This window comes from Lipotes vexillifer, unplaced genomic scaffold (assembly GCF_000442215.2).
Source record: "Lipotes vexillifer unplaced genomic scaffold, Lipotes_vexillifer_v1.1 scaffold1093, whole genome shotgun sequence".
Lineage (NCBI taxonomy): Eukaryota > Metazoa > Chordata > Mammalia > Artiodactyla > Lipotidae > Lipotes > Lipotes vexillifer.
Genome location: NW_006774793.1, coordinates 429,854 through 455,861, shown reverse-complemented (window position 1 = coordinate 455,861; position 26,008 = coordinate 429,854). Strand labels below are relative to the sequence as shown.

Here is a 26,008-nt window from a genome sequence, read left to right as displayed (position 1 = left end):
CTCGTTTCAGCTTCAAAGGCAGAGCAAAACCGGAAATGACTTTCCGTCCGGTGACCGGGATCTCTTTCCGGTTAGGCTTCGGGTGTCCGCATGAGAGTTGGATAATTCTTGGAACTAGGGCTGAGAGGTGGAAGGCAGTCGCCCTTGGTTCGAGACGTGTCTGGGCTGCGAGACCGAAATGTCGGACACGTGGAGCTCTATCCAGGCCCACAAAAAGCAGCTGGATTCTCTGCGGGAGAGGCTGCAGCGGAGGCGGAAGCAGGACTCGGGGCACTTGGGTGAGGCGCGGGACTGTTGGGGCCGAGCCTTAGCCGGGGAGGGCTGGAGGGAACCCTGGAGAAAAACACAGCTCCCGAGTCGGTGCCTTTCCCCAAACGGCCGTTTCTTTAAGGCTTCATACATTGGTGCTCTTCTCCCCCCACCTCAGCAGCACAGACGCTTCACCCTCCTGAAAGTAGTCGCGGCTCCTTCCCAGCCTGGGCCCTGGTTCCGCCGGTTCCGCTTTCCCCGGCCGGAAGCCTCCGCCTCCCCGCGTCAGGTTGACTCCTCTTGAGTCTGTGAGAGCGTCTCACTTGCTAGGCCTTTAAGCCCCCGATCCCTCGAAGCAGCAAGTCCCTTTTTTTAGTTACTCCCGTGGCGCTTTGTTCTTCTCTCGGTTATAGCAATTGCTTTTTAGTGGTCATGTGTTTTGAGACTCGGGGCGCTGTGAGAGCAAGTATGGAACCTTTATATCCACAGTGCCCAGCTCAATGGCCCTCGCAGAGTTAGCACTCGGTGTTGCTAAACGAGTAGAGCAACTGGCATTGTCTTAGACGTTTACACACTGAGCAGGATTCTGAAAACATTTGTTTTTAAACTTTTTCTCCCCTCCCGTTGTCCACTGTGTTACAGTCTTAAAACTTGAAGGAACCTCAAAAGATTAAGTGCTACTCATACCACATCCCCAGCACAAGCCCTGAATTATCTAAGGCAAATCAAAGATCTACAAGGATAATGAATCCTTACAGCTCTTGTGGTAGCTTGTTCCACTGTATATCAGTATACTCGAGTCCGTCTGTAAATCTCGTGTTGAAATATATATTAGGTCCATGCACTTGTAGTCTGGCCCTTGGAACTAGAAGATGCCCTGGCAGGACTCTTATACCATGATGAATGAACATCTATCGAGTGTCTACAGCGTACACGAGTCTAGTCAGACAAAAATAAGTAAGACAGTGTCCCTGCCCTCAAGGAGTTTAAAATTTAGTTGGGGATAAAGGAAAGGTCAGAAATACAGTATGACATATGTAAAATGTCAAATGAATCGATTCCACAATGAGTACAGTGAAGGTAGAAGTAACAAGAGTCAGTTTAGCCAGTGAAGGCGTCAGGGAAGAGTTGGCACTTGGAATTTGGTCTCTGTGGCTATGTAGGACTTAGACAATTAAAGGGAAGGTAAGAGGGCAGGGTTAAGTAGGGGAAGAAGTGCAAGTCATATTATCAGGGATTAATTAATAGAAATTCCACTTCACTGCTCCATGTTATTAACCACACTTTGGTATTAACCAAACTTTGTGCCATTTGCAAAGTTTTTTTTCTTCTTTCAGTTCTTTTCTCACAGAAAATAAAAATTTTCTTACCACATCTAGATTTTTATAGCATTACTGAAATCTGATACTTAATTGTTTACTTCTGAGGTTAATGTTAAAAGACAAGGATATTGAGTAAACCAAAATGTATTCGTGTCATTAATGAATGCAGAATACTATGAACCAAGAATCATTGGGAGACCTTTGTTAGCTGGGCATTTTTAAAGTACAACTTTTTTTTTAAAGTGTGGCAAAATACACATAACATAAAATTTACTATCTTAACCATTTTAAAATGTATAGTTGATAGTGTGATGTATATATATTCACACTTGTGCAGCCAATCTCCAGAAGTTTTTTGTCTTGCAAAACTGAAACTATACCCATTAAACAATAATTCCCAATTCTCCCCTCTTCCCGGGCCCTGGCAACCACTGTTCTATTTTGTTTCTGTGAGTTTGACTACTCTAGATACCTCATGTAAATGGAATCATAAAGTATTTGTCTTTTTGTGACTGACTGATTTCCCTTAGCATGTCCTCAGGGTTCCTCCATGTTGTAGCAAGTGTCAGAATTTCCTTCCTTTTTAAAGCTGAATAATATTCCATTGTATGTGTATACCACATTTTGTTTATCCATTTATCCCCTGGTGGATACTTGCTTCCACCTTTTTGGCTATTGTGAATAATGCTGCTGTGGACATGGCTGTGCAGATATCTCTTCAAGATGCTGTTTTCAGCTTTTTTGGATATATAACAGAAGTGGAGTTGCTGGATCATATGGTAATTCTATTTTCAGTTTTCTTAGGAACCACCATACTGTTTTCCATAGAGTAAAGTACAGATTTTTGAAGTGAGGATTATCACTTCCAATAAATATTTACTTAATTTTAACTGAAACAAAATAAACTTGGCCAGGCTTAGCACATAGTAAATATGTGAATTGCTCAGTATATTTCATCAATGGGATTTAAGATGTGAATATAGATGTTGACATGTTTTAGGGACAGCAAGTTAGTAGACTGGCCATATTTTTATGTCTTCAAGCTAGTATTTTATTTATCTTCAGTGGAGCTCTTAACCAAAGAATAAACTCAAGTATTAAGTATTCCTTTGCTGAGCCCAACACATTAAATTTTTCATTAGATTAGAAGCAGAGTGTCAGCATAGTTACCAGCATAATGGAAGCACTCAGTAAATATACTGAATTAATAACTGAACAAATACTTTCTGAAGGAGTTGGAGCTTAAGGATACCTAATGATTTTCTGCCAGTGACCTATTTTAAGAATGATAAAACGTTGGAGTCTTTCCCCCAAATTTGTAGTGACTTCATGGAATTCACAGAGTGGCTAAAGCCCATCTATAAATAACAGTTGCATTAATCAGCTGTTAGATTTTTTCCAAAATATTAAACGTGAGCTTTCTCCTCCCAATAACCTGAAAAAGTATTTTTTAAAAAGGAATTTTCAGCTTCAGTGTCCTGAATGTCATTAAAAGAATACTCCTAGGAGGTGTTTCTACCACAAGGATTCATAACCAGAATTACAGGCGGTTTTTTAAAAGAACTGTATTAAAACAAGTGATTAGTCAGATAACCAAAGAGAAAAAAAGAAATGTCTGTATCCAGTTCCAGGGATTGAAAATGTATGTTTAAAGTGGTTCTTTTCATAGACTTCTTGCTTACTTTAAGAAAAATTACACATGACTCAAAGAACATATAAATTTAGTTACCAGAGAAAGTGAAAACTCTGTAAGAAGAAGAAATGTTTATATTATATTCTTGGTAGTATCAGGTTAATTATAAAAAGTACATTTTCAACTTATTGACATTAACATTGGAGCAAAATCAGTGCTTTTCCTCAGTGAGATGATGTCTGTTAGGGTATTTGTGTGCCACGACAAAGATCCCGCGTGCCACAACGAAGACCCAATGCAGCCAAATAAATAAATAAATAGGATTATGTTTTAAAAAAAAAAAGTTCTAGTCTGAGATTCAGCAGAACATAAAAGAATCATACATAAGCAAGGTAAAGAAAGTTCTGCAATTATTTAACATTTCTAGCTAGTATGGAATTGTGGAGTCTGTTTTCCATGTAGGGTATAACTTATTTTCCTAAAATGTAACTGTTCCCGCAAGGTGTTTGGTATACTTCAGCTCCATTTTCCTTAGACTTCTGAGTTAAATTTTACTAAAGTTAGTTCCATTAGAGTGGAAATTTCTAAGTAACCAGAATATCTCTAAATGTAAACTAGTGGCCCACTTACATAGTATTTAACAGAATTCCAATACAGGTTCTGAATATTTAATATTTCATCTGTATTTTAACTAAATAATCACAGATAATAGGCTCTCCCAAAGGTAATATTTTGTCCCGATTTGAGTTTCTTAACTCTTCTTAAGGTTATGTTGGCTACCCAGCTTGTGAAGTACTAGAGTAAGTGATAAAAATACAGTCAAGAAATATCATTGGTGACCAGGGCTTCAGCAGTTTCATAAATTTTTTTTTTTTGCGGTACGCGGGCCTCTCACTGTTGTGGCCTCTCCCGTTGCGGAGCACAGGCTCCGGATGCGCAGGCTCAGCTGCCATGGCTTACGGGCCTAGCCTGGACCGGGGCACAAACCCGTGTCCCCTGCATTGGCAGGCGGACTCTCAACCACTGCACCACCAGGGAAGCCCTACTGTCATTTTTTATACCCTCTGATGTCCAGTGGCCTTAATTCATTCAAATTCAATTCTTCAAAAAGATTTGATCACAGTGTAGGTTGTTGAAAATATTCCTGGCTTACAGGTTGATTATATCAGCTGTCATTTTAGAGTGACTAAAGGGAGGTGGTATGGACATTTAAATCTACCAGGCTGCTAATTTATTTCTTTGAAGCACAGCAAGGAAAGGAATTAGGAAAAGACCTCTCACCCAACAGAGAAAAGGTAAGTGGTTCCCAGAAAATCCAGGATTCTCTTGGCAAAGCAGTGAATGCTTGAGTGTGATTTAATAAAGGGTATCTAGTGCTAAATCTGGTCAGAGAATTTTCTTCATGAAATGAAAGAACTGTGTGTTGTGAATGCTGGAGAACTTGACTCCTGAGGAATGTATACATTGACAATGGTTGGCCTTTTTCATTTTCATTTCTCTTCACTCTTAGATCTTCGGAATCCAGAGGCAGCACTGTCTCCAACCTTCCGTAGTGACAGCCCAGTGCCTACTGCACCCACTTCTGGTGCCCCTAAGCCCAGCACAGCTTCAGCAGTTCCTGAACTAGCTACAGACCCTGAATTAGAGAAGAAGTTGCTACACCACCTCTCTGATCTGGCGCTAACATTGCCCACTGATGCTGTGTCCATCCGTCTTGCCATCTCCACGGTAATGACCAGATAAAACAAGGTTGGAAACTACCACTGTTTTTCTTCAGTTCTGGTCAGTGTCTTAATGCTTTCCCCCCACCCTCCTTCCTTAGCCAGATGCCCCTGCCACTCAAGATGGGGTGGAAAGCCTCCTACAGAAGTTTGCAGCTCAGGAGTTGATTGAAGTAAAGCGAGGTCTCCTACAAGATGATGCACATCCCACTCTTGTGACCTATGCTGATCATTCCAAGCTCTCTGCCATGATGGGGGCTGTGGCAGAAAAAAAGGGCTCTGGGGAGGTAGCAGGGACTATCACAGGGCAGAAGCGGCGTGCAGAACAGGACTCGACCACAGTAGCTGCCTTTGCTAGCTCTTTGGCCTCTGGTTTGGCCTCTTCAGCATCAGAAGTAGCCAAGGAGCCAACCAAGAAATCAAGGAAACATGCTGCCTCAGATGTTGATCTGGAGATAGAGAGCCTTCTTAACCAACAATCTACTAAGGAACAACAGAGCAAGAAGGTAGGGGTAGATGGAAATGCTTTCATACGTGTACGTTGAATTTTAGCTTTGGTTGAGAGGAATTTACCCCTAGGGCGAAGAGCAGTTCTTAGAATTCAGGGTTTAGAGCAGTGGTTCTCAACTGAGGATGATTTTACCCCCCTCACAATCCCCAGAGGACATTTGGCAATGTCTGGAGACATGTTTGGTTTGTCACAGCACGGGAGCACTACAGGCATCGAGTGGGTAGAGGCCAGGGATGCTGCAAAGCATCCTACAGTCTTAGCAGGGCAACCTCCACACGACAAAGAGTTATTTGGCCCAGAATGTAAACGATGCACCAATGTTGGGAAACTCTGATTTAGAGAATCTTTTTCATTATATCTGTTTGGAAGAATCATCAGATCTTGAGAAGAGGAATCCAGATATAGTAATAGAGGGGATGAATACTGGAAGATAGTCATACGGACCAATAATTATGGAAATTGATTGTACAATGTGGAATGGCATTGTAGTGGTTTCTGAGTCTATTAAATATTAATATATTAAATATAACAATAGTTATCCATTTCCTACCGCTCCCCCACCGCCTGCTTATAGAATTGTTGCATAGGCTCTGAGCTAAACATAAAGTGCTTAGCACTGTGCCTTGGTTCAATACCTAATAAATGTTAAGTGGTTTTGGTTGGAAGGAATACTTTCCTGGAGGAGGGGAGTTTAGCTTAATGCTTAGCAGTAGGAACCAGTCTTCTTATATTTTAATTTCATCCCAAATGCACATTTGTGAGAAAGGACTAAACCCGTGACACATCTCTTCTCCTAGGGCTCCAATTTTCCCATATTAGTCTATTGACCCCTCATAGGACATTGATGTCAAGTAGAATTTGCAGAGGTGGTTTAAGGGCTAATTTTATCTACAAACCCTTTTAAGACCAAGGTTTCTTCTGTCACAGGTTAGTCAGGAGATCCTAGAGCTACTGAATACTACAACAGCCAAGGAACAATCCATAGTTGAAAAGTTTCGCTCACGAGGTCGGGCTCAAGTGCAAGAGTTCTGTGACTATGGAACCAAGGAGGAGTGCATGAAAGCCAGTGATGCTGACCGGCCCTGTCGCAAGCTGCACTTCAGGTCTTTTGGGAGGGAGGGGGTCGGATGGGTCTCCTAGAAGCAGACATTCTTTTTAAGCACATTTCTTCCGGTTATTGGGTTTCTGTCTTTAATCCTGTTATTAAGTGGTTTTAATATGATTTGTCTAAGACTTCCAGACTCTGAAGGTACACTCTCAGAAGTAGTGTTCTATGGGAGGGAATACAGGCTGCACTCCCAAAACGATGTGAGATTTAAAGAAAAAAATGCCCCTCTGTTCTTGCAATAGCAAGACATGTCTCCGAGCCCCAGTGAAAGTTAAAGTTCTCTGGAAGAAGGACGATCTTAGGAGAAACAGGAACCTGGGCTGTTAGGTAGGTGCTTTATTCTGCTCTAACTAGCACGCCCTTCCTTCCTGTCATAAGGAAGTTAACTCTTTGCTCAGAGAGGAATTAAAACTCTTCTTTAGTGTAAATTACAGATTTTAATGTCACCTGCCTTCCTTATTTGAAAACTTGTGGAGGCAGCTCTAATGATAGTGAAAGATTAGAAATTTTGCAACAATTTGGACCTCGAACTGTGGCATCTAACTGGAACACCATCTTGATTCCAATTCTCCCTTTTTATTTCCCCAGACGGATCATCAATAAACACACCGATGAGTCATTAGGTGACTGCTCTTTCCTTAACACATGTTTCCACATGGATACCTGCAAATATGTTCACTATGAAATTGACGCTTGCATGGATTCTGAAGCTCTTGGAAGCAAAGACCATACACCAAGCCAGGAGCTTGCCCTTACACAGAGCGTTGGAGGTGACTCCAATGCAGATCGACTCTTCCCACCTCAGGTACCTATCTGCTCAGAAAACTTACCTCAACTTAAGGACCTTTATCTTAGTAGGGTAGCCATACATGTAGGAAAGCAGGGCACATAAATCACCAATCTGCCCTGCTGATTGGGAATGGAGTGGGATAGATATGCATATAAGGGAATAGGAAAATCAAATGTAAAAAGAGGGACTGGGGCCATGAATCTAAGAGTAAAGGAAGGGAAGATGACCAAATACCACCTCATGCAGTGGATCTGTTGTGATATCCGCTACCTGGACGTCAGTATCTTGGGCAAGTTTGCAGTTGTGATGGCTGACCCACCCTGGGATATTCACATGGAGCTGCCCTATGGGACCCTGACAGATGATGAGATGCGCAGGCTCAACATACCAGTACTGCAGGATGATGGCTTTCTCTTCCTCTGGGTCACAGGCAGGTAATGCAGTTCAAAGATATGTAGGTATGGGCAGATATAGTATAGAGTGAGTACTGGGTGGGGATAAAATCCTGGGTTTTCCTAGCCCTGCTATTAAATATATAACTGAGTCAGCCTTTTTTACCTACTGAGATCTAATGCCTGTTTTATAACACAAATGACACATGAATTCTATGTAACTCCACATTTGTTGCTTGTGAAAGGTAAGGTCATTGAGAATAGATACTGTTTTATTTTTTCATTCTTAGATCCATTCTGTTGCCCTAATGGTGTCTCGCATGTTCACTGAATGTCTACTGAAAACAACACATATATCTTGAAGGGAGAAGAAATATGGGCATGGAAATAGCTGTTTAACCTTTCTTTCTTTCTAGGGCCATGGAGTTGGGCAGAGAATGTCTGAACCTCTGGGGGTAAGTAACGATCATTGTGTTGCTTTCTTTTGAGGGAAATAAGTACATAATTACTGTAGTTTATATGTGTTCCTTTCTTTCAGAGTATGCTGTGATTCCTTGACTCTGTAGAATAGATGGCACCACCCCTAAACTGTGAAAGCCTGATTAAAGATCTAATTCTTTTTCTTATACCCCACAGTTACGAACGGGTAGATGAAATTATCTGGGTGAAGACAAATCAACTGCAACGCATCATTCGGACAGGCCGCACAGGTCATTGGTTGAACCATGGGAAGGAACACTGCTTGGTGAGCAGCAGTGGGGCCCAATTCAATAGGTGGAGCAAAAAATAGGAATTGTTTGATTGCTTATTGAGAAACAGTTCAAATGCTGGGGTTTCATAAGGTAATCTGTTCTCTGGTGAGCAGGTTGGTGTCAAAGGAAATCCCCAAGGCTTCAACCAGGGTCTGGATTGTGATGTGATCGTAGCTGAGGTATGTACTTTGCCCAGGCATCCAAAGATCCACATTTTAAAACTGCTATCAGTTATTCTAGTCAGGTATATTCTTATCCCAGGTTTTCTCATTGGGATCATAAACATAAATGGAAAGGGCTAGAATTTCAATCTTGGGTAACTTAAAAGCAGCTAGAGCTTTTATTTCCTAGGTTCGTTCCACTAGTCATAAACCAGATGAAATCTATGGCATGATTGAAAGACTGTCCCCTGGCACTCGCAAGATTGAGTTATTTGGACGACCACACAATGTGCAACCGAACTGGTAAGGTGACCAGAGAACATGCGAGCCCCCAAGGGCAAAACTGTTTATGGTCCAGGACAGAAGTTAGTAGAGCTTCACCTCACATTCCACTAGTCTATAAATGGGCTTCAGAGGATTCTTAAGCAACCAACATTCATTGGGAACCCAACAGGTTTTTAAGATTTAAACCACTGCTCTTAAGGTCTCCACTGTTACAACCTAAAGATCCTTGTTATTCTATGGGATGTACTGAATCTGCCCCCTGGTGGTTACTGAGAATCTGTGTAATCTGTCAACAATTTTAATCTTTCATTCTGTCAGTAGAGCTTTAAAAGACATGCTGCTAGCATTTCACTAATCCAAAGGATACTCACTGGCAGCAGCAACTTTGTGAAGTAGGCCTGGTTAAACATAAGTTATTAACCCTTAATTAGTACAGATCCAGCCTTTTTTAACACCAGAATCTGTGCCCAATTTCTAACCATCCATACTACCATATACTATACTAATAGTAAGATCTTTTTAAAAGAATTGGCACGAATATTCAATGAGACGATAGGCAGTCTTAATAAAAAGTACGTATCTTTTAACAGTATTAAGCCTTTAAATTCCAGAATTTTTGGTTTGCCCCATCTTTCCCCATGCTTCAGGATCACCCTTGGAAACCAACTGGATGGGATCCACCTACTAGACCCAGATGTGGTTGCCCGGTTCAAGCAAAGGTATCCAGATGGTATCATCTCTAAACCTAAGAATCTATAGAAGTACTTCTAAACCTAAGCATCCATAGCCATGGCTCTGCAGGCTGCACCTGAAGAGTAATATTTGTACAATAGGTTTTTTTCCTTATTTAAATAAAACTTTGTATTGTAGTTGGGATTTCGAGGTCAAGTTCTGGCTCTGCCACTTAACAGTGTGTGATCTTGTGTAACTCATCTCTCAGTATGATTACTTATATGTAAACTGGGAATATTACCTACCTCATGGGGTTGCTATAAGGGTTCAAACTAAATGAATGCATGAAAAACATTAAAATATTGATTATACTGTATAGGATCAAAGGTGATTAGCAATTAGTGCTAGTAAACATGGTAATCAAGAAGGGGGTTCTCTGGGACAACATTTCTCAAGGTAAGATTTGAGTTTCATTTAAGATTATCATCACTAGGGCTATCATGCTCGAAACGTTGCTTATTCTGTTACAACTACGTGGCTTTGCTAGTCTATTATTCGTTTACTTCCAGAAAAGTGAAATAAGCACATCTTACATTAAATTTAAATAAGTGCCTAGAGTATGCAGAGAATTAGCCTATATATTATATAAGTGAAAACACCTCTGGCCTATCTTTTAAAAGATACTTCATCAAACACAAGTGGACACAACTTCGTTAGACTTTGGTGAAACCTCATATATTAAGGATGTAGAGTTCTGCCTTTTGCACTCATAAACTGTGATAACTAAGATAAGGAAGAGCACTGACTACAGAAATATCGCAGAGAAATAAATAAAAGACGCTCCTAGGTGATGCCCAGTGTGCTTACTATGTTGAAAACCTTTGTTCTCAAAGTAATTAATGTGCAGATGTGATAGTAATGGTTCCCTGTTTAAGAGGTAACCTTTAATGCAGCCTTTTTTTAGCCCCTTTAAAATGGATGCACACAGTGATGTTTTCTCCTAGGCTCAAAGCTGAGTATTATCCTATCATTTTAATAGTATTTTAGGCAAGTCCTATGACAATTATACCAACAAGTTTTCCTCAAACAATTCCCCACCCCTAGCCACCACCCCTATGTTCTGCTTGTTCATATGCCCTTCACCCTTTCCCCTGTTATTATCACTGATATCTTTGCTTGTACGTGAAAGTAAAAAGCAATTCCAGCAAACTCAATGGCCCTGCTCCATAGCCGGGACCCTGTAGGAGAGAGAAAAGGGGAGAAACGTGAAGGACATAAAGGACCATCATGGGTTGAGATCAGGCACTACCAGAAGCCCAGCTTGTCTTTTTAAAAACAGGCTCGGTGGACATGTCCCCAGCAGGTAAGTCTTCACTGGCTTGGAGAACAGGACTACTTCACAAACACTACTGTGTTTGAGTTTCTAGAGGCTACCCAGGCCAAGAAGACATCCCTAAGAAAGAAAAAGATACAAACTCAGAATTACAGCCTAGATATATTCTTTTTAAACTTTGTCTTAAATAGGTTGACATATATCACCCAATAGGAATATAAGGGCAGTGGGCCTAAAAGTCAGAAGTATAGGCAATCCTAATTTACTTTGGAGGATTTGAGACAGGAAATACCAATGCCTTGTTTCATGGATGTAGGTCAATCTCAGGAAAATTGGGGAAATGGGCAAAATCTTCAGAACTTCTTCCCCTCCCCCCTATACTTGGCACCTTATTGTGCTACTTACCACCTATCCATTCCTTCTCAAATTCTAATTCCCTAAGAGGTCTGATTTGCACTAAGGAGATAAGCTAAACTAAGATTCAGTCACCAACAACTTGATGTGTCTTTTTTTTTTTTTTTGCGGTACGCGGGCCTCTCACTGTTGCGGCCTCTCCCATCACGGAGCACAGGCTCCGGACGCGCAGGCCCAACGCCCATGGCTCACGGGCCCAGCCGCCCCGCGGCATGTGGGATCCTCCCGGACCAGGGCACGAACCTGTGTCCCCTGCATCGGCAGGCGGAGTCTCAACCACTGCGCCACCAGGGAAGCCCGATGTGTCATATTTTTAAAGAGCACACACAGAGGTAATGTAACTGAAAAGTGTGAACTGCTCATTATGTCATCTTTATCTACATGGCAAATGTGAGCTTTTTTTAAGCAGGGGAACTTCTCTAGTAGCTTCTGCAATCAGATGTATATAGCAACCTACTCTACCAAAGGTAAGGTGGTACTGATTATATGCTCAGGGTTACTGTGTTTTCCGACACAGTTAATTTAGTCATACTTGAATTATAAGAAGGAACTGTAAGCTCACCTGCAGTGCTTCACCACGCACTCATTGCTGCAGTACTCATTGTCCCAGTCCTTACTCACAACGGGAGGGTTCTCACAGCCGGACCTCACACATCGAGGCTGGGGTGAGAGTGTCATAGGAGACCCACTCACCAATTCAACATCCATTTGAGAAGGAGACTCAACCTGTGAGAGGGAGAGAGCACCAAAGATGGATTGGATTGCTACTTACCTAGCTAGCCAGCTAGTCAAATTAACTCTAGGATCCAATGGAGCAACAGATGTTACAGTCCCTCACAGATGGGGGTACAGTTCCAAAAGAAGGTGAGTTCTTGGTCTTCTCTATATCCAGCTTTAGAATTTTGCCATGCAGATTGACATGAAGATGCTTCCTGTAAGGGGAATGCTGCCATACTGCTAGTGTTTAATCTTAATTTTACCTATCACTGACTTTATTCTACAGTTGAATAATATTCCTCTGAAAATATCAAATCAATAGAATGTGAATAGAGGTTGGGTCACCTCAACTAAGATCAGAGACTAAGAAGATAAAATGTGGTGCCATTAGCAAAAAGGAAAAAAACTTAGAGATTAATAGTTTCCTGGTTTTGCAGGGGTGGGGTGGGTGGTATTTTTCTTTAAAATGACTGCTTCCTTCATTGTGGGACTACAGTCACAAACAGACCCATATTTCAAAATGACTACTGGTCAGGTACAAATTAAAACTAGGGTAAACTGGCATCTGTTTGTTTCTGAAAAGAGTCAATGATACTAACCAGTTGAATTTTTCTACCTGTATTCCCTACCCATCCCCTTACTTAAAAACATCAAGCCAAGCAGTCAAGGTTTGGGAGAAATGGAAGGATTTATCTCCAAAGCTTTGGATCCTTGGGTAAGACACCTGAAAAACAACTCTATGCTTAGGATATATCTTCAGTTGACTACCGTATTACTTCTGCTTAGTTAAGGAGTAGTCTAGGATAGGAGGCCCTCTTAATGTTTCTCACCAAGAACTCTACAGAGTATCTTGCAGGGAACTGACAGGATATTTCATACGCCTAGTTGTACCAGGCATTAAATGCTAGTAGCAACCCCTGCTTTTATTAGATCAACCAAAAACGCTTACACATTTTCACTGGTCTAGAGGAAATACTTGAAAACAGAGGCTCACCTCAGGAACTACATCTGTGATCATCTCACAGATTGTCTCAGGAGAGGTTTCCTCCACTGTGTGGGTCTCAGGGCTGCTGTTCACAGGCCGCTCCGGACTCCTTTCTACAGGTGGTGGAACCAAGGCAGTCTGCATTTTTAGAGTGGGCGGAGGCACAAGCTTGACCTGCAGTGGCGGCGGCTGCTGCTGTAGATTGATTCGAAATTTCTGAGGTGGGGGCTGCTGCATGGCCTGCAGCGGGGGAGGCTGCTGCAGAATGGCGACTTGCTGCTGAGCCGGGGGCTGAGGCATTTGTTGCAATGGAGGGGGTTGTAGTCGGGGCGGAGGCAATTGCATGGAAGCTGCTGCTGCAGCTGCTGCCTGCAGCACTGACCTAGTGACGATCTGGGCTTGCTGACTAGGCTGGATAGTAGCTGTACTGGTTTGGCCTAGTTGGATCCCCCGGGAGGTCACCACTGTGGCTGGGATAACGGTAACCATCCCTCCTTGAGACATAGTAATAGAAGAGGGCAACATCTGTTTGGTAATAATCAACTTGGTAATATTGGGCTGACCCCCAGCCCCAGAAGACGCCTGGTTTGCCACATAGGATGAAAGAGTGGAATTAACAACAATGGAAGGAGACAGGGCAGGGGGCTCTGTTGAAGCTGCTGCTGGAGAGGCTGGCTCAGCAGTAGTCACAGGAGGTGGAGAAGGAGTCTGTGATGGGGGCGCTGGATCCAATTCCACTGTTTCCACAGTAGCCTAAAAGGAGACCAAAAAAAAAAAAATATATCAGGAGATTTATTCTCTTCCCCAGGACATACTCACTCTAATCACCTCCCAAGAAAAGGTACATCACAGATTGGGGGGGCGGAGGGTATGAAGAGAAAGAAAAAAGAGCAGCCATGTGTCTGCCTGGCTAAAGTAAACAATGAAAATAAACTCAGACTGTTTGGCAAGGTTTATGATGGAAACAAATGGGAAACCTGTTACATATTTTTGAGCTTTTAATAACTATATACTGTTAATAGGTTCCACAGGTTTTTGGTGGTATTTACTTCTTATAATTGCTAATATACAGCTTTAAAATTGTTTTTATTGGTTTAAATATCCACCTACCCCAATCTTCTTACCTGACACTCTTGATTGTCTTTATATGCAGCCAGAGCCTTCAGATACTCTTTCTTGGCAGCTTCAGTTTTCCTCTTATATACCTGCATGAAAGACAGACTGTTTAGAAAGTCCACAAACTCCTAGGAAAGACTGATAATCCTACATTATTCATCAATGAAAGACAATTCATCTCAGTCTAAATATTGACAACTCCTGAAAGCTAGTAATCAAGAGAGCCACCATGGCAGACTTTCCAGTGACCATGCATCTGAAAGCCAGCCAATCAACAGTAGGCTTGCAGAATAGCTACACTTCTAAAGCCAACAGCAACCCTTGCTCACACTTGTGTAACCAGAACAAATCCTGACCCCCAATAAGATGAGTAGTCTGCTTAGTCTGGGATTGTGTCTAACCAGTATACTTTCCCTTAAGGAATGTGCTAAACTGTTTGCAATGATAGCCACAAGAATTCTTCCTGTGCCGCATACCTAGTCTTTCATCAACAGCCGAAACTTATTTCCCATTCCTTTGAATTTGGGCTAGCTCTGTGAGTTGCTTTAACCATTAGAATGTGGCTGAATTGACAAAAAGAGAACTTGGGGACATCTGTTTTTGTTCTCTTGGAATACTGCTCTAACTCTGCCATAGTGTAAAGAAGCCAGTCTAGGGCTTCCCTGGTGGCACAGTGGTTGAGAGTCCGCCTGCCGATGCAGGGGACACAGGTTCATGCCCCAGTCCGGGAAGATCCCACATGCCACAGAGCAGCTGGGCCCATGAGCCATGGCCGCTGAGCCTGCACGTCCGGAGCCTGTGCTCTGCAACGGGAGAGGCCACAACAGTGAGAGGCCCGCGTACCGCCAAAAAAAAAAAGAAGCCAGTCTAGCCTATTTGGAGGATGAGAGACCATGTGAAAGAGAACCAAGGCATTTCAGCCAACAGGTAGCACCAACTGCCAGACACGGGAGCAAGGTCATCTTGATAAGCCATACCAGCTGTTGTTTGGGTACGACTGTAGGAATGAGCCCAGGTAAGAACACCAGGAAAAACATCCAACCAATTTACAGAATCATAAGAAATAATAAATTGGCGACTTCCCTGGTGGTCCAGTGGTTAAGAAATAAGAAGACCTGGGGAGTGTAGGGTAATGACAATTATAGCCATCTTCAATTTCAACTGTATCTTATATTCATGTAGTATCACAATTTTCATTTGTTTAATCCAGGTTAAATTTAGGGAGATTAACTATAGTTCTCAAGTTTATATGAGGCCAATGAAAAAATTCAAACTTGGCTGTGGATTTTAGAGTTAGCTACAGCATGCAACTCACCAAAGAATAGCCTAATTTTACAGATAGAAAAAAAAGGCATAGAAAGTTAGATTCAGTGTTTTTTATAATAATTTTTAAAATTTGTTTTTATTTATTTATTTTTTAAATATTTAAATATTATTTGGCTGCACCGGGTCTTAGTTGTGGCATGTGGGATCTAGTTCCCTGACCAGGGATTGAACCCGGGACCCCCGCATTGGGAGCATGGAGTCTTGGCCACTGGACCACCAGGGAACTCCCTATAACTTTTAGGTGGGTATTTGGGATTCAGTGTATGGCTGCAACTTTTAAGACGAAGGATGATCTTGAATGCCATTAACAAAGAGCTGATATGAAATAACACATAAGAAAGTTAAAACTTGAACATTCACTAACCACTAGTTCCTTGTTATTTCCTCACCTGTTTTTGCTCCTCTCCAAGACTGTCCCACATGGAAGCCACAATTTTTGAAACCTCCCCAAAAGTGGCATTGGGATTCTGTCCCTTGATGGCAGCCTGTGTGTCACGAAAGAATAAAGCATATGCTGAAACTGGTTTTTGAGGTTCATTAGGATCCTTCTTTTTTCTCTTCTTTGGGGCCTTCTGCTTTTTCCCTGCTTCCACCACAACTGTCTTCTGGCTGGGAAGTTGCTGTTGGGGGGAAAGAGAGAGAATTACAAGAAGAGAAGTATCATGTCGGGAGAACTGAAAGAAAAGGACTTTTATATGGGGTAAACTAGTCACATGAATGGAATTCTCAGAAATGCTAAAAGTAGAGGCAATAGGATTAAGACAGTAAAGTATGTGAGGACCAATAAGAATGGAGATTGGAAGGAGCGTTATAAACTATAAATAGAGAGGCAGGACCCCAAACCCAGAAAAGAGCAGAGGAGACAGCAGGGCAGGAGTAAAGAATACTTAGTAGGATCTGTAGGTCAAGAGTTTTATCCCAGAATAATATGGCAGATTTGATTTTGGCAGGGAATGCCTCACCCTCCGGAATTCCTCAACACCATCCTCATGAAGTGAACTAGTAGGTGAAGGTGTGGTTGAAAGACGATCCTCAGGTGACTGGGCAGGTGGCAGGATGGTGCCACCCCCTAAGCTCAAACCAAGCTGAGAACTCAGTTCTGACTGATCAATGGTGGTCAACTGGCTATGCCCCATCAAGCCAGATGTCATGTCTGTCATTGGTACATCAATTGTAACAGGTGGATTGGCGCTATACTGAGTTCCTATAGAATGATCCAAGTCCTGAGAGAAGCACAAGGACTAATTAAACACTAAATATAAAAAACACTACCCTTCCCTTCCCCCCACCGGAATTCAGGACAATTTATAAACCCACTGCTTACCCAGAAAGTATCATCATTTAAACAAACATCAAATAATCTGTCTACATATAAAACATATTAAGCTTTTTAATAAAGTACAGAAATTACAAATTGAGTACTAAGTCACTTCTTTGTACTCAAAGGCCTATTCCAAAATAACTAAAAATAACCAAAGAAGTCATAATCTTGGACAAGTTAATTTAAAGAGCAAGTAAGTTATTCAGTAATCTAGAGACAGTGATGACACACAGGGGAATGAAAAACTTTCTCCCTGTACCCTCCTAAATAACGGCTGTTAAAGCTGCAATACACAGGCAAATCAGAGTGCATAAGGGCAATGTTAGAGATGTTTGGCATCAAGTATAGTGTGTGAAGATGAGCTAGTAATGAGATGTGCTAGAAGACCAAATACACTGATTTATAACACATACTAATCCACAATTAATACTTTTGGTTCAGACAGTTTTTTGAATACATCCCTCAACATGCCAGCAATCACACTCACACTTGAATCCTAGGATATGAAAGCCATAGTAGTAGGGAAAAAACTTCTTTCAAAAATCCCAATAAATCGGGGCTTCCCTGGTGGCGCGGGGGTTGGGAGTCTGCCTGCCGATGCAGGAGACATGGGTTCGTGCCCTGGTCCGGGAAGATCCCACATGCCGCGGAGCGGCTGGGCCCGTGAGCCATGGCTGCTGGGCCTGCGCGTCTGGAGCCTGTGCTCCGCAACGGGAAAGGCCACAACAGTGAGAGGCTCGCGTACTGCCCAAAAAAAAAAAAAAGAAAAATCCCAATAAATCATTTTCATTTCAGGGTTAACACTGGACATTTTACAATTTTAAACCAGTTTTCAAGTAAAATTGATTCAGATGATACATCTCACTTATTCAGGGGAAACGAGGTCTTTGTTGGTGAGCCTTTAGCCAGAAGAATGGAAAATAAGTACTACCCAAGTGTAGCAGGGAATAGAGTTACTTATGTCTCCCCTAACACCATGCCCATGAGCTTGGGTAAGCCTGATAATGTCTTGCCCCTTACCATGGTCAAGCCCCCACTCAGGAGCCCCCCGCCCTGCTCCATCAAGCCATGGGTCATGCCCACAGGCATGTCCAATGTCTGGACCCCATACTGGGCTGAAAAGCTGCCATCCTGAGAGGAGGAAGGGTCTGCCAGGTCATCAAAGTGGCCAACCACATCTGAGACAGCCAGTGAGGGATCAGAATCCAAGGAGATAGGGGGGATTTCAAATTCTTCATCACCCAGGCTTGGTGTATGGAACGTCTGTAGGGAGGAAAAAAAGGGAAAAAGACTTAGTGGGAAGAGGAGGAACTGCATACTGCTAAGTGAAGAACATGGCTGAGTACTGGAGATTCTCAGTGTACCTCTTTTTGGCCTGGATCCTATTTCTGTTATCAATTTCCTAGGACCTATTTAATTTAGAAATAAATCTTCTTCCTCATATCCTTGGCCATATGTCACGTACAAGGCTGCCAACATCAATCACAATTTTCAGTTCTTTTCTCTCTTTTCTATCTTTACCATCTTGGTTGTCCTAAACTATTTTGCCTATTGGTCTAATGAATGATTCTTTCAGCACCATTAGCAGGGACCCAACCTTTATAACCTGTTTAGCTATGATGCTTAAAATCTCTCTAAATATTCTAATAGATAGCAGTTATTTCATACTTACTACACCTGAACTGTTAGACCACAGAAATTCATGTCAACCAGACAATTATACTTTGTTGTTTTAGGTTCCTTTGAAGCAGATCCTAAAAGGATCATGGGAACTTTATGCCCATCTAAAATATATGCACTTAAGAGTTTCCTACCTCTTCTCCATTTTAGAAATCATGATACTAACAACAAATAAGATTCTCATGTGTACAAGATTTTTGGAAAACCCAACAATGCTAAGATAAGGATAATAGTGAGGAGAAAAACCTTCATTAAGAGATATAGCCAGAGGGCAAACTGGTTCTCTAACAGTTCCTGAACACATTCCTGTCTTGCTCTGAACAAGACTTTCTGCGAGAAAGGAAGAAAAAGATTATTCCAGCTGAAGACCCAAACCCTTCCTCTGAGTCCAACTACAATAATAATATACTATTTCTATTCTGAATGAGGCCACAATTCACGGAGCTAACAGACCAATGTCTGACCTAAGATACATTAAATGTTATGGTTCCTTTTGACACTAAAAAACTAAAATGGCAGCATCGGCAGCAATAGAGCATTAATAATGGCAAGAGACTTTGGTGTCACGGAGATCTGGGTTCAAGTCCCTTCTCTGCCATTTACTATATGACCTTGAATGGATTTTCCTCATCTATAAAATGGGACTTGTAATGGTAATCTCCTTATATGGTTATTATGAGGATTTATGGGATTTAGTATACAAAACTTTATCACATGGCCTGATATATATAACTGCTTAATGATAATATTAATATCCTAATTATTATTAACTTGCCACCTGCCCCAACCAATTACCACAGATTGCTGGAATTTTAGAAACTTTAAATTCTATCAACCTTGTCACATGGCACAGTAAATACCAACTGATTCAGATCAAATTAAATAGGTACCCACAGTTTCGGGGTTTTTTTCATGATTAAGTAAAGCATTCTTTAGGAATTCCTCAAGATTTTTCCAAACCCAGAAAGGATCTCACTAATATCACCATTTTAAAATTTTGCTAGAAAGAATATTTCCAGCTAGTAAAACTAGGGAGAATATGTCTGTGAAATGCTCGATTTCTCTGAAATCACATCACACTGAGAGAAGTTTCCTAAACGACAAAAAGATATGTATATAGCTTCATTTCTATATTTTCCTCCTCCAAGAGCAGTACTATTTTACTTAGTATGGTAAAAATTTGTGATATAACATGAGAGGAGCATATACATAAAGAGCACGGGAGCAGACAATTCTTTAGGAAAAACTAAAACTCTCCCCAAGAACTGAACTTTTCTCAGTACACAACTCATTTTTGTTATTGTGTGGAAGTTGTTAACTTCAGGTCCATGATTTTTTTCTGAGATTTCAGTTTAAGTCCATGTGCTCATTTTTCAGGAAGAAGAGTACAAAGATTTTTACCAAATTCTCATGCAAACAAACAAAAGTTACAGGGGCAGGAAAAAGGACCTGGGGAAACATTTACTGTACTACATTAATAGCTGTATAATAGTGGTATACAATTTTTTAAGAGGATACAGCAAAAGTAAAGCAAAAAATGACTATCCTATTCTGCTTACCACAACAAATAAAAAAGCAACTCTGCCAAGATATGAAAATGATACTATTGATGAGAACTAAAAAAGAATAAAAACTCATATCCAAAACAGGAGACCACTGTTCTGCAAAGGACCAGCCCTCATAAACTATCTGGAGCGCTCTCATGAAGCACACTAAAAAACCAGACATCTAGAGATTCCATAGTAACCAATTAACAAGACATTCTTTCTATGTACCACCCCCCCGAATGTGGAAACAGCTTTGTTATTCAGTATCTGTGGCTTTAACGGTGTTTTTTTTTTTATTTTGTTTTGTTTCTTCCTTTAAAAAAGAAGAGTAAAATAATGGTAATGATCAAGAATACAGAAAGGTAAACCACACACATACTAGAATAGAGATCTACTCTAAATCTTTTACTACCACAAGTTATCTGTAAGATTATAGATAAATCCAATATCTAAAGTTATTTTATTTTAGTGGATTCACCACATAACTAAATCATACTCTAGACTGTCAAACATAAAGATAAAACTGTAGCAAATATTAAAGTAAAACTAAATGATTTGGACACAGAAGGTGGAAATAGGAACATGATAGCACTACCTTCTCAACTCAGCTTTTGTTTCCTTCTCTGTTAAATTCCTAGGCCTTTATGAGGAAGAGAGCAGTTTGGGAATTACACTTTATAAGCAAGGATGCTTAGCACTGAGAGAACCAAAATATAAAAAAATACCATTTCCCTACCTTTTCACATTCCTCTATATCAAAACACACAATCCAGTATTTCTTTAAGTACTTTCTTGTGTAGATTATTCATTTTAAGGAAATTTATTTTAATCAAACACGTATTTATTCAACATTACCCCGGTAGTACAGATTATTAAAACAGTTTAATTGTTCTTAAAAACTAATACAGTAGTGAAAATTTTAACTATTCAGCCTGAAATCATTAACTGGTTCTAATGATTACTTTTCCTAATTAAGGATAGTTATCTTTATAACTTATTTCCCCAGAGTGCTCAAAGCACAATATCATTATTTAAGTGCCAGCCTAAACAAGAGAAACAAAAAGATTAAACTCCCTTCAGATTATACAGCTTTCCTATCTCAAGCAATGCTGTAATAAATGCTAAGCCTTCCTCTCTGGACATGTACTTTTAAAAAATTATTATTATTTCTTATTTTACTGAGGCATAAAATTATGTAAAGCACATAAATTTTAAGTGTATGGCCCAATGAATTTTTACATATGTAAACACCCAATTAACTACCACCCAGATAAAGATACAGAACATTTCCATCACTCTAAAAAATTTTCTCATGCTCCTTCCTAGTCAATACTCCCTCCCTTCCACAACAGGTAGCAGTATTCTGATCTCCATCAGCATAGTTTAGTGTTGTCTATTCTTGATCTTCATTAAAAAATGAACTCATGGGGACTTCCTTGGCAGTCCAGTGGTTAAGAGTCCACGCTTCCACTGCAGGAGGCACGGGTTTGATCCCTGCTCAGGGAACTAAGATCCTGCATGCTGTGAGGTGCACCGTCCGCCACCCCCCTCAAAAAAAAGAACTATTATAGTGTCTACCCTTTTTTGTCTGGCTTCTTTTACTCAGTAATATATTTTTGAGATCACCCAGGTTGCATTTATTAGTAGTTCATTCTTTTTTATTGCTGTGTTGTATTCCTTTTAACAAATCTATCAGTTTATAGACATCTGGTTTTGTTTCCACTGTTTAGCTATATAAATAAAGTTGCTGTGAACATGTTTCGGTTAGTATATGCACTCATTTCTCTTACGTATATATCAAGGAGTGGAATTACCAGGTCACAGGGTAGGTATATGTTTATCTTTAGTAGATACTGCTAGTTTTCCAAAGAAGCTGAATCAATTTACACTCTCACCAGCAATGATTAAGAGTTATCTATATCCTTGCCAACTCCTGGAATTGTCTTTTAAATTTTCAACATTCTGATGGGTGTGAAATGGTATCTCATTGTGATTTTAATTGGTATTTCCCTAATGAGTGACGATGACAATGACACTTTTTCATACGCCTAATGGAAATTTGGATATCCTTTCTTGTGAGGTGCAAGTTTGTTTATTTTTTAAAATTTATTTATTTTTGGTCACGTTGGGTCTTCGTTGCAGTGCGTGGGATTCTCATTGCGGTGGCTTCTCTTGTTGCAGAGCACGGGCACTAGGCGCGTGGGCTTCAGTAGTTGTGGCACGTGGGTTTCAATAGTTGTGGCTTGCGCACTTTAGAGCACAGGCTCGGTAGTTGTGGCACAGGGGCTTAGTTGCTCCATGGCATGTGGGATCTTCCCAGACCAGGGTTCGAACCCGTGTCCCCTGCACTGGCAGACAGATTCTTAACCACTGCGCCACCAGGGAAGCCCTGAGGTGCGAGTTTAAATATTTTGCCAATTTTAAAATGGGATTCTTTATTTTATTCTGCAGAAGAATTTGAATATATTCTGAATATGAGCCAGACACATATATTAAAATATCTTCTCCCAGTCTGTGAATTTCGGGAATTCCCTGGTAGTCCAGTGGTTGGGACTCAGTGCTCTCACTGCCAGGGCCAGGTTTGACCCCTGGTCAGGGAACTAAGATCCCACAAGCCGCATGGTGCAACCAAAAAAAAAAAAAGTTCTTAATTTCAATGAAGTCCAATTTTTCAACTTTTTTATGGTTATTACTTTTGTGGACATTTCTTTTTCTTGCAAGAAAACTCTAAAACTTACTCTTCTAAAAGAAAAAAAAATTTTTTAATTACCTTTATCTAGTTCTAAGACATATTTGGGGTGGCTCACAGTAAGACCAGAAAAAACAAAAACCACAAACCAATTGAAATAAAGGAAAAACAAATTTAAAAACTGAAACAACAACAAAACCAAACAAACAAGAGGGGAAAGAAAGGTGAAGAAGTTGTAATGACAAGGAGAAATGTTAACACTGACAGGGCTCTAGGCTAAAGGAATCCACTGAAATTTAGTTATGAGCTTCTTGGCAAAATAGTTTTTTAAAACATTTCTTAAAGTCATAAAAGCAAAACCAAAGGATAGACTCAAACCCGGAAAGTTTCTTGATGAGCCCAGTGTGAAATTTACAACACTCTAAATAAAGAAATTTAAGGACTTCCCTGGTGGCACAGTGGTTAAGAATCTGCCTGCCAATGCAGGGGACACGGGTTTGAGCTCTGGTCCGGAAGATCCCACATGCCGCAGAGCAACTAAGCCCATGTGCCACAACTACTGAGCCTGTGTTCTAGAGCCTGCGAGCCACAACTACTAAGCCTGCACGCCTAGAGCCCGTGCTCCGCAACAAGAGAAGCCCAGCACTGCAACAAAGAGTAGCCCTGGCTTGCCGCAACTAGAGAAAGAGTAGCCCCCCTCTTGCTGCAACTAGAGAAAGCTCTGCAACTAGAGAAAGCTCTCGCGCAGCAATGAAGACACAACGCAGCCATAAATAAATAAATAAATATAAAAAAAAGAAATTTAAACTGTGGAGACCTGATTCAGAAGAAACTGGCAATGATGCGTTTTCATGTGGATGTGACCAATGTGAAATTTACAGCACTCCAAACAGTGAAATTAAACCATGGAGATATCACTCAGAAGAAACTAGCAGAGAGACAGCAAAGCATCAAACAGATTTTTGTTTTATATTGTTTCTAAATTTGCTGCTTATTTGATTCACACTTTCCCCGGCTTAGGAGAATAATAATGAATAGTAATCACGATAAAGCAGTTTAAAAAAAGCAGCAAATGCTCCTTGCCAATCTAATTCTCATCCATGTAAACATTAAATTTTGTTATAAGTTCATTCAACAGCAATTGATAATTCTAGATACAAAACACTGATGCAAATGGTTTACACAACGTTTTTTAAAAAACTAAAATCCTCAAAAGATAGTAAAAAGTTCAAGACTTCAGTTTCTCAAAGACCGAAAAATTTATTTTTCTGTTCCATCTTACTCTTTTGCCTTGCCTAAGCAAATGATACACACTTACGACAATATTTCAACTAAAACTCTTCCACGAATACTAAAGGACCTCACCATGATCGTTACTTCTACTTCACATCATCATAAGAAACTATTATTACAGCCATCTGACAGCTGGGGAAACTGACATACAAGGGTGAAGTAACCTGCCCAAACTCCGAGTCACTGGCAAACAGAAATGCATGGTCTAGGGACTTCCCTGGTGGCGTAGTGGTTGAGAATCTGCCTGCCAATGCAGGGGACACGGGTTCGAGCCCTGGTCCGGGAAGATCCCACATGCCGCGGAGCAACTAAGCCCGTGCGCCACAACTACTGAGCCAGTGCGCCACAACTACTGAGCCTGCACTCTAGAGCCCGCACGCCACAACTACTGAAGCCCGTACACCCTAGAGCCCGTGCTCCACAGCAAGAAAGGCCACCGCAATGAGAAGCCCGTGGACTGCAAAGATGAGTAGCCCCGCTCGCCGCAACTAGAGAAAGCCTGTACGCAGGAACGAAGACGCAACGCAGCCAAAAATAAGTAAAATAAATTTATTAAAAAAAAAAAAAGAAATGCATGGTCTACTCAACTCCCTTCATGTTTTCTGGCAACTATTTCCTTTCATCCTGTCACTAGCAAAACAAGCTAACACCATGTAAGTAAACATAACTATTAACTTTTCCAAAAATCACTGGGTAGGAAATTTAAATGAAACAAAAACCCCTTCAACAGAGTATGTTTTAAAAATGAACACATTCCACAGTTAACCTCTGGTAGGTAAATTCCTTCCCGCTCTCAAATTTCTTTGGCTTAAACATCTTCTCCCCGCTGCGATCTCCCAAGATTATTGTAGTTATTTCTCCTCCACGAAAGGAGACAATTCCACTCTGTATTCCAATCCAGAATCAGTCTGAAATAGGTTCGGTCTTTTCCAACGTCCTGCTTTTCTGATGACAGCAGCTTCCCGGGCCTTCCCCATGGTCCTCATAGCCTGTGGAGGCAGCTGCCACTTTTCTCCAAACATCAATCGCGGCCTCCCGTTCCCAACACCCGGCCCCTGGCGTCCGCGCTCTCCTCCCCACCACCCGGCCCCGCCGCTGCCTCACGCCCTCCCCCCCACAGCGTCGGCAGCTCGTGCTCACCTCGGCCCCTGACAGGAAGGGGTGCGAGGGCCCTGTGATCGTCAGGTAATTGTCACTTCCTCCGGGAAACTGGAAACCAAAAGAAAGCCGCGGGGATAAGTTAGGGGAAGCAGGGAGCTGGCTCGGAGAGACAGATTCTGACCCCGACATGATGACATCACTCCCCAAACCCTGCTCTCTCTCCCCTCCCGTCAGCAGCCTCTCCGCCCGGCTTCCCGCCTCTGCTTCAACCCCGTTAGCCACGCTCTCTCGCCAGCCTTCTAACTCTGAGGAGCCTACCTCCATCTTCACACAACGCCTACCACGGTCTCAGTGCCCTCATCGTTCCCACCGCCCCACTGGACACGGAACTGCCGTCACTTCCGCAACGACGTGCGTCGCTCTCCGCTGATTGGAAGGAGCGCCGTGGGGCTGTTGCGAGTCAGCCCGGGAAGGCCGAGAGCACTGAAAGGCTAGCTATCGCCCCCTGGAGCTTGGTGGGATAATGGCAGGTAGGAGTTTTACAGACGGCCCTGGAGCTGGTATCTGGGTATTACCGTCGCTCCGACCGAAAGGGGATTTCGAAGGAGAGTAATAGAGACGTGATCTGGGCTAGAGGGGCCGGAGGTCGATAGACTGAGTGGCTAGAGAGGCCGGAGGTAAAGGGCTGTAGAAGTCGGGCGGACCCGGAATCCAGAGGAAACGGGACCATGACTTATGCTTATCTCTTCAAGTACATCATCATCGGGGACACAGGTAACCCGGGGCGACAGCCCTCAAGCTGGGGCGGGGATTCGAAGCACCGAAATCGGGTCTTGGGGGCGGGGCTCATTCAGTGGGCTGGGCGATTAAGTGAAGCGGGGGCGGGGCGG

The 26,008-nt window shown here is 41.8% G+C and overlaps 3 protein-coding genes across 5 annotated transcripts in view; 2 read left to right on the top strand and 1 right to left on the bottom strand.

Annotated features, from left to right (window-relative positions):
* Positions 1–54: 54 nt before the first annotated feature.
* Positions 55–9,812, top strand: METTL3 (methyltransferase 3, N6-adenosine-methyltransferase complex catalytic subunit). The gene is made up of 11 exons (XM_007449512.1): positions 55–278; positions 4,715–4,932; positions 5,027–5,431; positions 6,364–6,539; positions 7,133–7,349; positions 7,581–7,768; positions 8,143–8,181; positions 8,363–8,471; positions 8,592–8,657; positions 8,830–8,942; positions 9,572–9,812. The coding sequence occupies exons 1-11, from the start codon at positions 179–181 to the stop codon at positions 9,681–9,683; spliced, it is 1,743 nt and encodes a 580-aa protein (XP_007449574.1). The 5' UTR covers positions 55–178; the 3' UTR covers positions 9,684–9,812.
* A 455-nt stretch (positions 9,813–10,267) lies between these two features.
* Positions 10,268–25,494, bottom strand: TOX4 (TOX high mobility group box family member 4). Of its 2 annotated transcripts, XM_007449513.1 has the most exons (9): positions 25,437–25,485; positions 25,158–25,226; positions 17,829–18,071; positions 16,450–16,710; positions 15,877–16,107; positions 14,170–14,250; positions 13,055–13,798; positions 11,906–12,069; positions 10,268–11,049 (listed from the first exon to the last, which is right to left on the bottom strand). In XM_007449513.1, exons 1-9 carry the CDS (start codon positions 25,440–25,442, stop codon positions 10,989–10,991), a joined length of 1,860 nt encoding a protein of 619 aa, XP_007449575.1. In that variant the 5' UTR covers positions 25,443–25,485; the 3' UTR covers positions 10,268–10,988. The 2 variants fall into 2 exon arrangements, with proteins under 2 accessions (XP_007449575.1, XP_007449576.1); XM_007449514.1 differs by lacking the exon at positions 25,158–25,226 and having other exon boundaries at positions 10,817–11,049; positions 25,437–25,494.
* Positions 25,495–25,529: 35 nt separating this feature from the next.
* Positions 25,530–26,008, top strand: part of RAB2B (RAB2B, member RAS oncogene family) — a 17,528-nt gene continuing 17,049 nt past the window's right edge. The window contains exon 1 of one of the 2 annotated variants that reach the window (XM_007449515.1): positions 25,530–25,892. In XM_007449515.1, coding sequence (XP_007449577.1) covers positions 25,847–25,892 — 46 coding nt within the window. In that variant the 5' untranslated portion in view covers positions 25,530–25,846. The remainder of the gene's footprint in view (positions 25,893–26,008) is intronic. The other variant, XM_007449516.1, reaches the window with a different exon arrangement.